Source organism: Paramisgurnus dabryanus, chromosome 21 (assembly GCF_030506205.2).
Source record: "Paramisgurnus dabryanus chromosome 21, PD_genome_1.1, whole genome shotgun sequence".
NCBI lineage: Eukaryota > Metazoa > Chordata > Actinopteri > Cypriniformes > Cobitidae > Paramisgurnus > Paramisgurnus dabryanus.
The window spans coordinates 21,276,744-21,294,899 of record NC_133357.1 but is presented as its reverse complement, the minus strand read 5'-3'; the positions used below and the strand labels follow the sequence as shown (position 1 = coordinate 21,294,899).

Here is an 18,156-nt window from a genome sequence, read left to right as displayed (position 1 = left end):
ATCTGCCAAATGCATAAATGTGAATGCAAATCTGTCATTCTGTCATCATACAGTACATCGTCCCTCACTGACCTGAACTCTTCTTTGGACATCAGTTCTCTGTCTGTTATCCCATGTACAGCAGCTCATCCTTCAATGCTAAGAAGGAAGACAAAACCCAACACATTTATCTACAAGAGACACACCTGAGGTCTGGAACAGTATAGAATGCACCGATTCGCCCAAACGACTCTGAACACCACCACCGTGTGGCTTTTGGGCAAGGGATCACCACAAAATACCTCACGCTTACACCTTCACAATACGTACAATATAAACTCATCATGTATGTGACCCACGAAAGTGCGTATGGTTTGGTTTTTACAACGCATGACGTTTCAGCTGGGGAGCATAATGCTTCTTTGTGTTTGCAAGTTGCGTTTCGGTTTTTCCATTTGGCAAAGAAGTAGAGAGGTTTAGTTCTCTTTTCCACCCTCTCTCTCTCTCGTTCAACCGTGTTTAGACAGCTGGACAGAAATGCAGCGTGTGCCCATTAGGTGTCGTACACCATGCATACACTCAGCTGGTATAGTTACAAATCTATGTTATGCCCATCTTAAGATACCGCTAAACCAGAAAATCAGAGATGCGATTTATGCACGGTCAAGCCCCACATTTAACTCAGCAACCCACTAAAATCCACTCTGAATACCTTAATGACTCCATAGCAACGCCTTGGCAACCACTCACAACCCCACAGGATCATGGTGGTGAGTTTTGCACGATCAAAGCACCATATTTACTATAGAAAATGTAAAACTAGCATCAGACCCCCCTAGCAGTTGCATAGCATCATGATAAAGCCCACTCCGAACACATTAACAACCCCATAGCAACCCCCTAGCAACCAACCACAACCCTGAGCATCATGGTGGTGAGTTTTGCATACTCAAGCACCATATTTACTTTAGAAAATGTAAAATAGAAATGTAACGATTACATGTTTAATGGTTAACCGCAATAAAAATGTCCAACGGTTAGTATTACCGCGTCATTTTTAATTACCGTTTAGCCCGTGCCAGTGTCACTGCTCGAAAACCCCTGTCTAGCATCAACCAATTTAAGAGACAAACACATTCATTGACGTCTGCTTACATTTGTTTGTGATAACAGTGCTTCACTGACTGAAATAAAATCCCCCAAAAAACCTAGCAAAATCTAGTTTTACTGAATGGATTTTGGAATCTCCTGGAGCTGCATTTTGTTATCTGATAAAATAAAAAAAACGTCATCACAAATGCTCGCAACACTTTCAAAACGCAGAAGCTACTGCAATGTTCAGTTTACCCTCCTTGTGTAAAAAAATTATGATTTAAAATCCATTTATGAACGTTTATATCTAGATGAATCACATCTTCACGTTAAGTTTACCCTACTTGTGTACAAAAATGATGGTTCAAAGTCCATTTCTGAGTGTTTATATCTAGATGAATCACATCGTCATGTGCTCTGACTCTTAGGTCAAATATGATAAAAAAAAATGCATTCCTGTAATAATTTTATATAAATATGTTGGCTAGTAAGTGGCATGCTTTCAATGCAATTAACATAAAATGTGAGAATAAACAAAAATTTCAGCATTAGGGGTGTCACGATTCTCCAAATCCTCGATTCGATTACATTTTCGATTCTAAGGTCACGGTTCGATTCGATTCTCGATTTTTACCTTTTTTTTTAAAGCACAAAAAAATGCTATGCCATTTTTAGACTAGAGTTTTATGAAATATAATATCTGACCTTAAACCCGGAGATGCCCTGTCATGTTAGTTGTGCTGCCAGTGGAAAAATATGGTACAAGCCCATACCCGATAAAACGAAACTTCCTGTCAGATGAACATTCATGTCAGTACGTTGCACCTTGTCATTTAAACGCAAGCGGGAGTAAGGACGAGTTTATATGGATGCAAACTAATATTATGTTGGAATCCGCAGCTTGTGTTTTAAGTAAACATGCTGCACAGTGTTTTGTATATGTATATGTTAGAGCTTTCTCTGAATTTTCAGCGCGATTGATGAAACTTTCGCACAATGTCAGAATAAAACTGCAGAGACCAGCCGCTTTAGTTTTATCAATGAAAGGCTAAAAATAGCGCTGTACACCGTGTGTTCACGCCAGACGTCAGAAAAGACGTAAAACATTGTGTTCAGTACCTCAGATTAGATAAATGGGTGGAGAGAAGGCGGTCTCCTGTGGCTGTTCGAACACATTCAACCACATGTGTGTTTACACTACAAAAGCTTGGGAAGCAGACCGAATATGACATGGGGGCGTTCCGCTGGCAGCATCGACAATTCCATTTTTTAATTCGAAGTTTGAGGTTGTGACTTAATTTCGATCGATTTCGGTTTAAAATCTAAATTATGACACACTTAATTAAGATCTACTTACGTTGCATGATCAAAGGTTTCTTTTTATTCCGGTTTTCCCGTGTTGATCATTACAGCCAATCACAGACGTGACCGATGAGCGCATCAATGAGGCTGTTTACACTTGGCATTAACATGCGTTTTCGTTAATGCCAGGTGTAAACGGTGTTCAAAACGTTTTGAGCTCGTCAACTTTCGACCACTTTCAACCACATCCAGAGGTAGCCGAAACCACTTTCGATCAGATCGCTTTGGAGTTGCGGAACGCATATGTGGTTGAATGTGTTCGAACAGCCACATGCGACCGCCTTCTCTCTGCCCATTTATCTAATCTGAGGTATTAAACACAAGATTTACGTTTTACGACTTCTGGCGTGAACATACGGTGAACAGCGCTATTTTTAGCCTTTCATTGATACAACTAAAGCGGCTGATCTCCGTAGTTTCGTTTTGAAAGCGTGTGAAAGTTGCGCGATCCTATTTCATCGATTGCGCTGAAAATTCAGAAAAAGCTCTTACACATACAAAACTCTGTGCAGCATGTATACTTGCTAAACAAGCAGTGGACTCCAACGTAATATTAGTTTGCGTCCATATAAACTCATAATTACTCCCGCTCGCGTTTGAATGACAGCAGAGAGACTCGCCCACCGTCTCACAGACCACCCCCTCACAGTATTCAGGACAGAAGCGGTCGAAGGTGGATAAAAGAGACGGATTTAAATACCAGGTGTAAACGTAATGTGTCTCTGTCGTCCACTTGTGATCCGATCGATGAAAACACATCTTAATACCAAGTGTAAACAGCCCCAATGTAACGTTTAAATGAGTTGTCGGTGTAAAGGTGAATTTTTTTACTAATTTTTTCCATTAATGTGTAAAAAGGCCACTAAATTAACTACTAAATGCTTCTTACCTTTTTGTCTGTGTAGTCCATGAGAATATGGCCTATAAAAAGGTTTTAATGTATTCATGAATGGACGTTAATAATTAAGATTATATTATGACGTGTGCACACTGTGCCCCTTTTACAAAATTGGTGCATGATGCCCATAGTAACAATCCTATGCCAACACCCTGGCAAGTTAATTTCTGTAATATCACACCAAATTATATTTAACACATTTCAGCTGTTTATCCTGAGCAAAGAATGTAAATGTAACTGTTAACAGATTTGTTTAATGAGAGCAAGTCCAAAAATATCACATATTTACTTTAAGCAAACAATTCAGGTTCACCTGAAAGATCAGCTGCTTTATACATCAGCAATTGCTCTGTAAATGCCACATGATAAAAGCTATATGCCATGCATTAGCAAGTTTCTGAGTTAATCAAACCAGATTGAGAGAAAGATTTCTGCCAGGTCATGTTTATACACTTGGCTGCTTCAGGACTTGAGTAAGCTCAGTCATGTTTCTCTTTTCCAGCTCTTTAATGCTTGCATTTCTTTCTTTTGCCTCATTTCTGCTGTTCATTTTTTTACATGTTCACGTTTTTCTTTTTTTTCTTTATCCACGCTCTAATGATACCAGCACAAAACTTATTAACTGAGGTGGAGATCACCAACCACTGCAAATATTCTTGTGCATGAACTCCCATGAACATACAGTAATCTTAATACTAATGCATAACAAAAATCACTGATGCAGCCCGAAATGAAAGTAAATAATCCAGCCAATTCTAACCTATAAGATGGCGTATTTAGCCCTAATGAGCATTTCATGCGCTTTCTGTGTACCCTTGTGAGGTAAACACAAAAAGTGCATTATAAAAAGCTTACCTCTTCAATAACCCCACCCTCTCTTTAACAGTGCGTAAAATCACGTCTCACAGGTCCAGCACTTTCCGAGGTGTGACCGGCGCAGCACCCGTCAACATAGTCTCCTTCTGCCCGACAAACAGTGTGCCAGGAGCGGGCAGCAGGGATATGGACGGCCCCCAGGGTACGGGGCGCACACAAGGAAGGACTGTTCGCTTAATTTTAGCCATCCAGAACAACATGCCAAAGCTCTCAGCAAAAAGGACAACCATTGAGAGAAGTCAACCCTCCCCTTCCATCACAAATGTAAGAACAGAGAAGGAATTCACCAGACAATCTTGAAATAAACAGGCATGTAAATGACAGATGTACACGGAGAGGCAACAGACACACCCGCGGAGCGATTTTTCCCATGATTCTTCACCTCTGCACTTTCTTCTCTTCCATAAATAGCTTCAACAGATCCTTACATTGTGGGGAATATCCTGCAATGAACTAAACTCAGTGTCCCAGCCTAATTCCGTACATGGAAGCTCGGAGTGAAATGCCAAGCAGGAATAAAAACACAGATTGACTGTTTAAACCGATGACATTGGGCATCCGCACAAAACTTCATGCATCTAGGAAAATCTCATTCGAGAAAGTTGTTGAAAACCTAAAACCTCAGGTTGACCTGTAGGGTTGGGGGTGATAATCTAAATGGTAAGGATCTGAACCCCCTAAGACTTTATTTGGAGCAAGATCCATTTTGGCAATCTGATCGGAGTCTGGCAGATACATTTATCCAAAGCATCTTACATGTCCTATACATTTGATCATTATGTGTGTGTTTCCTGGGTATCGAACCCACAACCTTTGCCCTGCTAATACTGTATATTGCTGTTCCTACAGCAGTCATTGTGCTAATTTTGTTCAAGAATTAAAGGTTGCTTGTTAAAACAAAAAAGCGTCCTATCAAAATACTTGGGAGGCAAAAACACGCATTCAACATGGTTCAAAAATGACTAAAGATTTCCATCCTGCCATAATCTGCATATAAACACTGTTGTACCCCATGATGCCCCAAGGAGAAAGTGCCTGTTCATTAATCTGCTGAATGTCACTATAAATAATAAACAATGGCAAAATACCATGTTATCAATCACCAAAAATCAGTCAGCAACCATGGTGGTCCGCCAACAGATGTTATTAGTTTAATATCAAAAAGACAAAGAAAGTTCGGTAAGCCATTCAAACAAACATTCAAAGAGGAAAAAATTATAATCTCACAGATAAATCTGAAATATAAATAGAGAGGATGGAAAAAATAAGATGATCCATCCAAGTTGTTAGACATTAAACTTCCCAAATAAAGTGATGAGCCAGGTGAATGAATATGATTTATTATTACTGCTATAATTTATTTTTAATGAAAAGTGCTTGGATGCCAAAGGAATTAACTTTGCTGCCCAAAGCACTCAGATGGGATGTACAATGGTGGCGTTCATGGCGATGGCATTGAGAAGCTGCTCCTGCAAAATAAACTTTTGATTTCGGAAGAAATTGTAAGTGATGTTTCAGCGGGAGAAACTACTTTAACAGCCAGAATGCTAGGGTGGATGCCAGGCCATTGAGATGTTATAGGTAGGTACAGCTGAGCAGTGGTCAAAAGTGATGTCCGCCAGTAGGGAAATTTGTACAATATTTGCTTAAAATGCCCCTTAGGTTAGATTAAACCATCAAAATATGAGCTGTGTGGTACAAAACACAACTTTTAAGACATTTATTATTAGTCATAATAATTTGGCAAACCAGCAGATTATGGCACTTGGGTTTTATTCAAATACCCTACAAAAGCTCAGGTAATAAAGCATACATTGACTACAATTGTATCTGTTATTAATATTTCTTGATCCTCTCTTGTGGTAATATTTTGCAGTCATTGTCCTGGGCTATGTGATGTCTTTATTTGCATGTGTGTTGTGTGTCATTTTTTGCCAAGCATCCTTAAATTCTTCTCAAAGCTAAGCTTCAGTTTATACTCCAAAAATGCAAACAACATTTTTAATGCATCTTTATAAAATATTTTGAAGATGTAAATTATTCAAAGTTGGACACCACTTTTGGCCACTACTGGATGATTTGTTGTTTCAACTTAAAAAGGGAAGTTCGCTGGATGCCTTAAAGTGCACCTATTTTGCTCAAAAAACGTATTTTGTATATTTGGTATAATACAATGTGTTTGCGTGGTTTATGGTATAAAAACACATTATTATTCACATACCGTACATTTTTGTAGCTCCAGATTTCCCTGTCCACCTAAAATGCATTAATTTTGTACAATACTTATCGATTTAAAAAGCGTTGTGTCCCTGATTGGCCAGCTAATCTGTAGGTTGTGATTCGCTTGAACACTTCTGACGTCAGCCAGAAATGTGACGCTCCTTACCATGTTTAAAAGATTCACAATGCAATGCAATGCTGACAGGAGTTAACTTACAGGCTGTGAGTCCAAGCGGGAGGAATTATGATAATGTCGGTCTTGTCTACATCACAAATCCCAGGAAAGTAAACTGTTGCATACAATCCGTGTGTTTGTTGTAGTCCAAGAAAAGAGATTTACAATAACTTGCATCATTGCTTACTTTGGGGTTTTTACCTTTTGCATATCGTTAACATGTACTAATACACACTTACACACGAAAGGAAATTTAAAAACATGAATGGAACCACAGGTGCCCTTTAAATTTCTGAATTCAACTTAAAAATATAAGTAAGTAACAGGGCTCCAGACTAACTTTTTTCACTGGGAGCACAGTGGCCCCCAACTGAAAATTTTAGGGGCGCAACCAGAATATTTAGGGGCACATACCGTAAATCAACATGCTAACCAAATATTCACATTTCTACTAACTAATACACTGTATTACTAATACTTTGATGATAGATGCATAAAGTAAAATGTGCTGTTTTAAATTTAGTGTCACATCACAACAAAAGGTCAAATTTACTGGTCGCACATGTGCAAATGGATGTAAAATTCAGTGGCACACTCTCAAATTTTGATGGCCACCATTTGGGGGCAGTCTGGAGCCCTGAGTAAGCTTTAAAAAGTTGTATTAAAATAAAACGAATATTTTGTCGGTGCCAATAGCCCTGTTGTCGACATATTACACCAGTGTGCCTCAACCCGAGATGCAGCATGAAGTTAAAAAAAATTGGTTTTGCAAGTCAATTTAACATACTTTTTTAAGTTTTGACCTGTGAATAGTTGACAATTGACATAACTTATACAAACTAGTTGAAGTTGTTTAACTTAATTTTTTTAGTTAAAGTAGGATAAAAATATATGCTGATTTGACAAAAATGCTGCTTTTTTACAGTGTACTATACTCCCCTATCTCCACCCAACACTTTCCTGTCTACTCTCTACTATACTGAACGAACCAACTTTTTTAGAGTGTGTTTTTTTACTGAACATAGACAAAAGAGTCCACCTCCTGTCTCATGACATTCCGGTCCATCTTTTAATCCTATTTTATCGACCTGCAGGCAATAATCATACAGTACACGGCAAGTATGATCCTGTAGAAAAGAATTAACAGATCTCTCCTCAACAAGCCACATTTAAGGTAACACAGATATAGAGCTGCACAATATATCGTTCCAGCACCGACATCGCAATGTGTGCATCCGCAATAGTCACATCGCAGAACATACAGAGCTTGTTTTTCAAAAGAAACCGGATTTGGGACCACTTTGCGAGTGGTACATTATATAAGAAAGGTTTTAGCAGATAAAAAACCAGATGTCTGAGAGAAATCAGTATGCTACACAAAAAATGCAAGGCATTAATTCCTCTTAAACACAGCTTTTATAAGTCATCTGGTAAAGTCATCCATATCGCAAATTGACATCGCAGGAAACGATCACATCGTAATGTACGTTTCCACACACTGTCTTGCAGGCTAGCATTGATGTTTGTAGTTCAAACCACAAAGGACAAAATATGCACAAAAGTTTAATATTTAGACTTAATGGTTCGTTTATACCCTTAACCCTGAAAATGATCAACAGTTGTCTTACAACTAATAAGTTATAGTAGTAAGCATCTCAGCTGAGGAGCTTTTAAGAGTGTACTACATCAGTACTCTTTCTCCTCAGTGAGGGGTAAAAAGAAAGACCAATGAACACACACACCATGTGTGTTAATGCAAGTGTGTTTATAAGTGTGCTGGGTGGAGTGTGTGTGTGTGTGTGTGTGTGTGTGTGTGTGTGTGTGTGTGTGTGTGTGTGTGTGTGTTGTAGGGTGGGACAGGCAGTAGAGGAACACAGATTGCCAGTTCCAATGATGAAGTCAGCGTAACACCATTACATACTTCCTATCCTAATCAGATATGTCTCCATGACAAATACACAGTACAAACAACATTCTTTGATTGAACATCAATATCGGATCATTCACATTGTTACAACATATACGTAATCTATCCACCAACTTCTATTTAATTTCTGCACAAACCATTGTGGATACATCATTCAGCCAGCAAGGATGCAACCAAACAAATATTTTAGATTGAATGGGACCAAATGAAAAAAATAAGATAAAAATCTATCAATAAAAATGACAAAGTGATCGCTTACAAACCTCAATATGTGACCCAGTCTGTAAAAACCCTAAAAAAAGCCCCCGCGAACCAGATTGGTTTGATTGGAAGTAGGCGTTTAATTTAAAAATGACAGATTGATGGGGCGGAGTTAACAGATGCTCCACCCAAGCCATCTTACTGACATCATCAATGATCGCCATAAGTAAATTACAAGCACATTTTCAGATTTTTTAAAATAATGACTTACACCGATAAATTGTTAATAATAAATACCGCAATATTACATAAAAAATTATTGTCAGTTTTGAATTCATTGGGACTTTAACTCTTTCCCTGCCAATGATGCTTTCTTGACGGGTTTTGTATGGTGATCTTTAATCTGTGTGTTTTGATAATCGTTCTGAATCTGATCTCTAACAAAATTCCCTTACAAAAATGCAATTATTTCAGCTTTTTGCTCAATATTTTGTTATATTTTTAAAAACCTATACCCATATTTAAGAGGTTATAAAAAGAGAAAAAAGGAAAATAGAATGAAAAGTTTTTTACCCTTTTTTTTTTTAAAGCAGAGGGTCTGTTTTTTCATTTGATGTATTTGTGTATATTTTTATAGAAGAACATTTTCCTGGAAGGCATTTTTTGAAATTGAAACTTTTGTATAAAATCACAAAAATGCTGGAGGGCAACTTAAAAAAAAGGGAATTAATTAAGTGATTGACTGTTTTCTATAAAATCATCCTATATAATGTAAAGAACATTCTGTTAAAATATATCTTTAATATTGACTGATTAAGGTCATATCAAAGATAGGGATGCACCAAAAGGAAAATTATTGTCGGAAGCTGAATATAATTAAACACATAGCCGAATATCGAACATCCGAACATGTTTTTCCCCAATTATTCTGCCAATTTTTTCACAATTGCATAAGTTACATTTTCAAAATGTGCTTTCAAAGATTAAAATCAATATCAAATCAGTGAATCAAACTTTGATGCTCCCAATCTCATCAACCCTGATTTGACAGACTGGATCAAATATTTGGGGTACCCCTCAAATATCTTACGAAATGACATCCTACTGTATGCACTCCTATAAACCCATCACCCTGCTTCACACACTCATCACACAGCAGTCTATTAGCAGCAGAGAGTTATCAAGCATCGTACAATGTTATCGCTTTACTATATATAACCCAAGAGAAAGCGGGGAGGAAAAGTGGGGAGCTTTTGAGTCGGCCAACTACAATTATATCAAGATAAAACACAAATACACACAGACTGTACATCCAATTACTCATCGGGAATTCCTGTGGCGTGACTCGTACTTGAACCTTCATTTTCTATAATCTATCTGTGGTTCCAGACTGTTATGATTAAAGATTGCTGTGTGATCTGTGATGTGAAACTCAAGATATGCAGAGTGTAACACAGTAATCAGTAACCACACTTGTTTTACGACTGTACATAAATGGCTCAATATGCTTGTAAAAAATCACCTTGCCTATGGTTTATATCGATGTGTAATTACTTGCGCTGTTTTTACTGGGCTAAAATCAACAGCGGGAATTATTACGTCATTGTGTTGCCGGGTACAAATCCATGACTCTTTCAATGGACTTCTCAAACGTAAACATTCAGTTTCTTCAGCCAGACCGATTTACAAAATTCACAGTTGTAAAGTGATACAATAAGGTAGTCTAGACCAGGGGTGAGATTTGTTCCCCAGAAGGTTCTAACGGGTCCCCAAAATTTCAAGAAATAATGAAGGAAAAATTTTGAAAGTCTGCTATGTAACCAATTATTTAAGTTTGTAAACAATTTGCTTTCTTTATGAGAGATCAAACAGTTTAAATGTTTCTTTACACAAAATATGGATGTATGGATACATATTTGTGACCCTGGACCAAAAAAAAAAAAAACAGTCATAAGGAGCACAGGTGTATTTGTAGCAATAGCCATAAATACATTGTATAATGGGTCAAAATGATACAATTTTAAATGTAAAAAATAATACAATTGTTAAGTGAACTTGAATATCACGTTTCATAAAAAAAGCACATTTTCTACTGTAAATATATTAAAAAAATTATTTATTTTTAGTACGGTAATATGTGTTTGCTAAGGACTTTATTTGGACAACTTTAAAGGTGATTTTTTTCCAATATTATGATTTTTTGCAACCCCAATTTCCAGATTTTTAAATACTTGAAATATTGTCCTATACAATACATCAATGGAAAGCTTATTTATTCAGCTTTCAGATTATGTAAAAATCTCTAATTTAAAAAAAATTAACCCTTATTGGTTTTGTGGTCCAGGGTCACATTTTAGGAAAGGGGTCCCTCGATAGAGTAAATTACAAGTACATTTTCGGATTTTGATTTCAGTTTATGAGGGCGTATGGATTTTTAAAAAAACGAATAACTTGCACAAATAAATTGTTTATATAAACACTGCAATATAAAAAAATAAGAAATGTCAGTTTTGAATTCATTGGGACTAAAATTAGCCAACATAATGTAAAAATATAATTTAATGTTATTTTAATGACCCTTATGACTGGTTTTATGGTGTAGGATAACATTTTAAGAAAGGGGTCCCTTGCTAAAGGTTCATTATATGTGGGGGCCCCTGCTATTATAAAGCCTACACAGAGACCTCTATGTGAGCGCTTATATTATGGCCACTCATAGAAAGCTATAAAGAGAAAGAGAAATAAAAAATACAAAAATTTTTGGATGAAGTAATGTGATGCATTGTGTAGATGCAAATAATATCAATTATGCTACTTAATCAGCTTAATAAGTTATAAAACTAGAGCTTTTCTTTTCACGACTTGTGTTTTCATTTAGGGAGTTTAACTGTGTTGGAAAAACATCTTAAACAAGATCTCACATCACAAATCTACTGAATCAGAGCATTACATCCCCAGTAAAGTCAACATCATCTACAAGGACCGGCTTTCAGTGCAGTAGCCTACTCTATACGTCACTACTGTTTGCTTTTGGAGCTGGGAGATGCTGAAGGACAGGAACAGAATGTGTTCCTGTAGCTTAAATGATGGAACACAGCATTAGGTCATGGTTTGAGCCCTACACTGTCAAAAAAGTAAAAAAGTAAATACACCTTTACACCTATAGAGTTCTAATTAGTACCTAAAAGGTACATATTTGCAGAAAAGTTTGTATACATAACTGTATATAAATTGTACCTTTTTAAAGGGTGCGTCCCCAGTGACAGCTTGAGGCCATTTTTTGAACATTTTTTGGAACACATACTGATTTAAGAAAATTTTGGCAATAAACTGACAGTTTAGTGATGAACAACATGCCCAAACGATTCTTATTGCCAAAACTGCCACAATTTACACTGGTTTGAAATGAAAAGAAGTTGTTTTATCGACGATAGTTTCGCGGTTACCATGGTAACGTTACGGAAAATTAAAAGCAAAATGTATCGAAAGCAACAAGTCATAAAGCAACAGATGCACGAATTTACGTTCACTAGCTAGGGTCCACACTTCGTGAGACGCAGTTGTCTCTAGTGAGGCGTTTAATACATGATGACGCAGTAAGTATTAGTTAGCGCGCGTGAAGTCATATGATGACTCTTTCTTTCTGCTCTACATAGTTTAACCCCTGGCGAAAAGTGGGGAAAACCAAAGATCTGTTTCTAAAGATTTTCATCGACGGCATATGGGGGAAACAAACGATCAAACTCAAACGCCGGCGTTCAAATTAGTTCTTGACAGACTTCATAAGCGCGTGATAATAAAACCTTTAACAATTTTATAAGGCTTTCATTTGTGGTTATGTACACACACACACAGGGAGAGAGAGAGAGAGAGAGAGAAAGAGAGAGAGAGAGAGAGAGAGAGAGAGAGAGAGAGAGAGAGAGAGAGAGAGAGAGAGAGAGAGAGAGAGAGAGAGAGAGAGAGAGCTCTATTCTGCTCTAATGCATTTCGTCTGACATGTTTCACTTGTCAGGATAGGGAACATGGAAAACGTGGACACAGGAAATATGACACACACACAAGCAATAACGTTACCCTTTCAAAATGTAAGTGTGGATCTTCCCCATGCGTAACTAATGTGTAATAAAGCTCAGATTAAAAAAGTTTTCTTATTTACAGTAATATAAACCAAAGCGTTCGCAAGTAAATTACGTTACCGGGAGCAAACATGAGCTGCTGTTACATCCTATTTTCAACAAATTAAAATTTCATATAAATCACATCAGATGAACGTTGCCTCTTCATATAAGAATACAAATTTTTACCCTACATAATTTTTTTAAACATAGTTATTATAGCAGTAAATTCCAAGAACATAACACGTTCCCTACTTATTTTTCAATACAAAGATCATTCTTTACCTTACTCATGTTCTTGGAGAATATTCCAGCTAAAATAGAGTTCCTTAAAGATTTCATGGACTACATTCCCAATAAGTCAATGGAGAAGCACTCGACTACTGATGGAGTTGTTTTCTTTTCTCTCACTAAACTCATAGTCTGTGTGGGCGGAGCTACAGAAAGAAAAAGATTGAGGAATGTTGTTACTGGAAGTAAACTTTTCTGATTGGCTGCATCCTAAAGAACCGATATCCCATTGGATGGGAGGCAAATTAGACACTGCGCCAATAAATGCAAAACTTAGAATATCACATCTTTAGTAAATATTAATATTTAGTGAATGTTTAATATAATATAATACCGTATATAACACGAGGCAGATAAATATTTACTATTTATTTACATATTAAGACTAAAGTAAATAAATCTAAATACATCAACATATTGCATCTTTTACAGCCACAATAATCAATAATTGTAGCATTACTTTATCAAATTCTTTAGAAATTACTCCAACAAACAAATTTCATGTTGATAAAAAGAGCGCCAAAAATCTCTTTGACAGAACTACTAAAAGCGCAACAGCGACATCCAGCGGTCACGTGTACATAATGTGGGTGCGTTTACAAAAGGGTTTTAGAGATGCAGTATGTAACTCCTCTACGTTTGAATTGTGTCGTAATATTGGGAGGGGTCCTGTAAATATATATATATATATATTTTTAACTTTTTTTAAATAATTGAAATACACAACGTAACAATGTGCTGTGCCAGAACTGGACACAGAACCACTACTGTAGTGATGCATATACAAAAAGAAATGCCATTATGATCTACGCTCTTAAAAACCTAACAAAACATAACAGAAAAAACAAATACATATCTTTATTATCAAGCAATATAAGGGAACCCAACGTAATTCTGAAAAGACTGGAAGGAATGGTCGGAAGTCCAAAATATGGTAAAGGAAGGGACAGGATAAAAGCATGAGGAGCAGTTAGAAAAGGGACATTTATAAAGTCTAATTCAGGGAAAAGTGTAAGTAAGCACTATAAAGAAAGCGTGAAGTTATGTGTAGTCATGTATAGGACACACAGGGCATGAGAGAGTGTATGCAGACAGGATGTGGAGGGCACATGATTGGGGAAAGAGAGGCCCCGGAGCAGGCAGACTGTGAACATTAGAGAAACAGCTCTATTCGCCAAGCCACGTGGATACGACTACATACTGTTTACAGAAGCACTGTGAGGAGAGAGTGAAACAAAAAGAGACATCTTTGTCTAAAGTTCACGTTTAAATAGAAATCTCTTTTCCTAAGTTTTATATACTCTATCTATATTCAATTGCTTGCAAAGACGAGCATCACCGTTGTAATTTCATACTTGGGATTAAAAGTTTTTTTTAAACCCAAACTTATATTCATATTGCTCATAACCCGCTGTGCGCCGTTTGTGCTTAATGATAAATGTGTGATAAATGATGGCGATAATCATGTTGTCCAATTGGATTTTGGAGTGAACTTCAAATTTTTTGCCGGCAGACATTTTAATGGATACAAATGGGGACAAATATTATAGACATAGGGGTTGGACTCTTTTAAAGGGGACATTTTACAAGACTTTTTAAAGATGTAAAATAAATCGTTGGTGTCCCCAGAGTACATAGGTGAAGTTTTAGCTCAAAATATCATATAGATCATTTATTATAGCATGTTAAAATTGCCACTTTGTAGGTGTGAGCAAATACGTGGTGTTTTTGGGGGTGTCCTTTAAAATGCAAATGAGTTAATCTCTGCACTAAATAGCAGTGCTGTGGCTGGATGGTGCAGATTAAGGGACAGTATTATCCCCTTCTGACATCACAAGGGGAGCAAATTTCATGCTTGCAGAGAATGGTTTACCAAAACTAGGTTACTGGCCTGGGTTGTTCTTTTTCACATTTTCTAGGTTGATAGAAGCACTGGGGACCCAATTATAGCACTTAAAGATGGAAAAAGTCCAATTTTTAATGATATGTTAACTTGGGCAAGCACTAAAGACACCCCAGCATCCACCAAGCAACATCTTAGCTATTACATCGCAACACCCTATGCAGACACCCAAAAAAGCCATTTCCAGAAATTATATCTATGTAATAATCTAGTATAGTAAAGGGCTGTATGAGATGTAGGTGAGAAAGATAAAAATAATGTAAAGTCACATCTAATCTTGGCAGCAGACACAGAGGTTTGGGGTGAAACAGGGCTGAACTATTCCTCATACAAAATCCTCAGCTGTGGGTGTGGAACCCGTGTTTCAATGGAGCCATGTTTTTGCCATAGAGGATGTTGTATTGCTCCAGTACCTAAAATTGCTCAAAATAACAAAACAGGAATCAAGGATATGTAGCAACACCAGCAAGTCAAAACAACTTTGTTTACTTTTAAGGCAGGTTAACATGAATACGTTATAACTATAGCCAAACGCTGCTTCAGTGGTGATGTAATGTTGACCAACAGTCTCAGATGGAACGTTGGAAGGAGAACACAAACATAATTGAATAAGAGAGGAGGATGCGGAAGGAGAAAGAGAGAGAGAGAGAGAGAGAGAGAGAGAAAGATGAGGACATACACAGAGAGGAAATGGAGGGAGGGGAATAAGAACAGGAATGATTCCTCAATGACAAGAAGCCAAGCGGCTGATTAAATACAGCTGTGGAGAGAAAAAGCGGGAAATAGATGATGAAGGGGAGTGGACCGAATTTGTGTGTGAGGGGGGATGTCAGAGTGCTAGAATTAGTCAAAGGATTGGTGCTGGAAGTGAGAAAGATGAAGAAAGATAAAAAATTGGCAATGGTGAGGATTCTGAAAGAAACACTCGCACTTTTAACAGTAGTTTGATTTGTGAAGTTAATTTGTGCACTATTTTACCAGTCTAACGGTGCTAAAACATGCATTGCAGGAGAATTATGTAATTGGGAATGAAACTAGTGGAACTTGGAATGACAGAAGGAAATGACTGTACCAGAAATCACATTTCAAACATTTTTGGAACACAATGCCATTTCAGAGCAAGCCATGTGTCTTAAAAATAAAGAGGCTTCACGATGAACCACAACATTCGAAGAATGTTATTTAGGTTATAAAAATAGGTTTATCTAGGAACCTTGGACTAAGTGGTTCCTCGGGGAACCAAAAATGGTACTTTTTGTTGCATCACTGTGGAGAACCTTTTGTAGCACGTTACTTTTTCATAAAAAATAAACCCTGTGGCATAGATGAGTCTATAGTTGAAGCAACACTTAATATACACTGATGTTTAATGAAATGCTAAATAATATCCTACTCTTCATTCACCGCCCATCCATGTGTCTCCCAAAACATTAACAGTACTCCACAAACACTGCAGTGGGCAGATATCAGTCCAGAACTGCCAGCAGTGAAGGAAAGCAAATAGAGGGATTTCAGAGATTTGTTTTTATGACCCGATCACATTGGTGCTTCTAAGAAGTGCCACTAAAAGGACGGGGATGGCTTTTCCTTTATCTTTCATATGCTTCCAGTTCACATTCCTCGGCAAAGTCTCATGATTTCTCTCTCTCTCTCTCTCATGTTCTCATATTCTAATGACGGGTCATGCCCTCCAAAAGAACACACACACAGCTTTATTCAGTCACTTTTTCATTTCATATGAGAAACATTTGATCTCTGATTTACAAGGTTTTCTATTATAGACTGATCAATGGATTCATAATTCCAGTGTGTGTATTGGCATCTAATCTTACAAATAAAAGTGCTACAAAAGATTCTTCATAAAAATGCCACAGTTCTTCAAAAAAAAAACATTCAGTCAAAGGTTCAGAGAGGAACCATTTCTTTCATACATTTTTGTAATCTAAAAAAGCATTTCTGAAACAGAAAGGTTCTAAGGATGTTAAGAGAGCCAAAAAATGGTTCTTCTATGGCATGAAGCTCATTTATTTTTTCGGCCTCCATCTTTTACTTTTTCTTGCATGTTGTCCTTTTCTGTTCGTTTGTAGCCTTTATCTTGTTTTTGGGGGGTTTCTTTTAGCTTTAGATTTGGTCCCTCCACTCATCCTTTACACACAAAGATATATATATATATATTAACTAAATATCGAGTTTAGCAGAGTTTTAAAACCGACTTAGGGGAGCTCACAATTTAACCTGCCATTGTGCTTCACTGCCCAACAGGAAGTGAGCACATTTATTTTTGAGAGTGTTTGAGAATGTCTTCGCATAAGTGTGTCTTTTAAAGAAAAAAAATCATACATTTTATGAAAACATTTGATGGTTATATATGTAAAACCCCTGTCATGACTCTACAGTGTTGTGGGTGTTGGTCAGGGTGCTACCGTCTGGTTGCAAAAGCTTCAGAGTGGCTGTATTCATGTAGTTATGTGGTTTCATGGGTTTTCTGGGTGGTTGCTTAAGTGAACGGTCATATTTTGCTCCCTACGCTGTCAGAAATAAAGGTACAAAAACTGGGACCTTTAGGGTGTTCTCACCGTACCTTACCGTACACTGTAAAAATTTGCTGTAATTATGCAGCTGGTTGCCAGTAACTTACTGTAAAAGATAAAGACTAAAAATATTTCATGTTCATTTAACGTTGAACAAACTATTGCCAGTAAATAACATAAATGTAAAATCTAAAGTAAGCTACTGGCATCTGTCATTTCTACAGAAATGTTTTACAGTGTACCCAAGTATGCTTGGCCTGAAAGTATGGTTTGTTTTGTCAGGGTGATTGCTCTGTACTTACTACATATGATTTTATACAATGAACACCATCGCATATCTTCCAGTTTTTTTTTAAATCATATCTATTTATGATGTAAGCGTACTTGGGTACAGATCATAAAGTGTATGGTGAGTGCAAAGAGGGGACAATCATACTCGAGAACGGATCGGTCAGGTTACGTATTATGGTAGAGATTTAGGTAGAGATTTTTGCCTCTAAGATACCTTGGAGGTACAAAAATGCACTGTTTAGGAACAAAGGTGAACTTTTTGAAAGCGTACCGCCCAAGTGAACTGTCTTGATTC

At 37.1% G+C, this 18,156-nt stretch overlaps 1 protein-coding gene across 6 annotated transcripts in view; it reads right to left on the bottom strand.

The window, feature by feature from the left end:
- The window catches only part of tns2a (tensin 2a), a 78,277-nt gene that overhangs the window by 52,672 nt on the left and 7,449 nt on the right, over positions 1-18,156 (bottom strand). Inside the window, exons 1-2 of one of the 6 annotated variants that reach the window (XM_065249824.2) lie at positions 13,131-13,218; positions 73-138 (exon numbers count right to left, since the gene is read on the bottom strand). The exons of 3 other annotated variants lie outside the window; for them this stretch is intronic. In XM_065249824.2, the coding sequence (XP_065105896.2) occupies positions 73-129 (57 nt within the window). In that variant the 5' untranslated portion in view covers positions 130-138; positions 13,131-13,218. Of the gene's footprint in view, positions 1-72; positions 139-13,130; positions 13,257-18,156 lie in introns of those variants that run through there. 2 more of the 6 variants (XM_065249823.2, XM_065249822.2) reach the window with 2 other exon arrangements.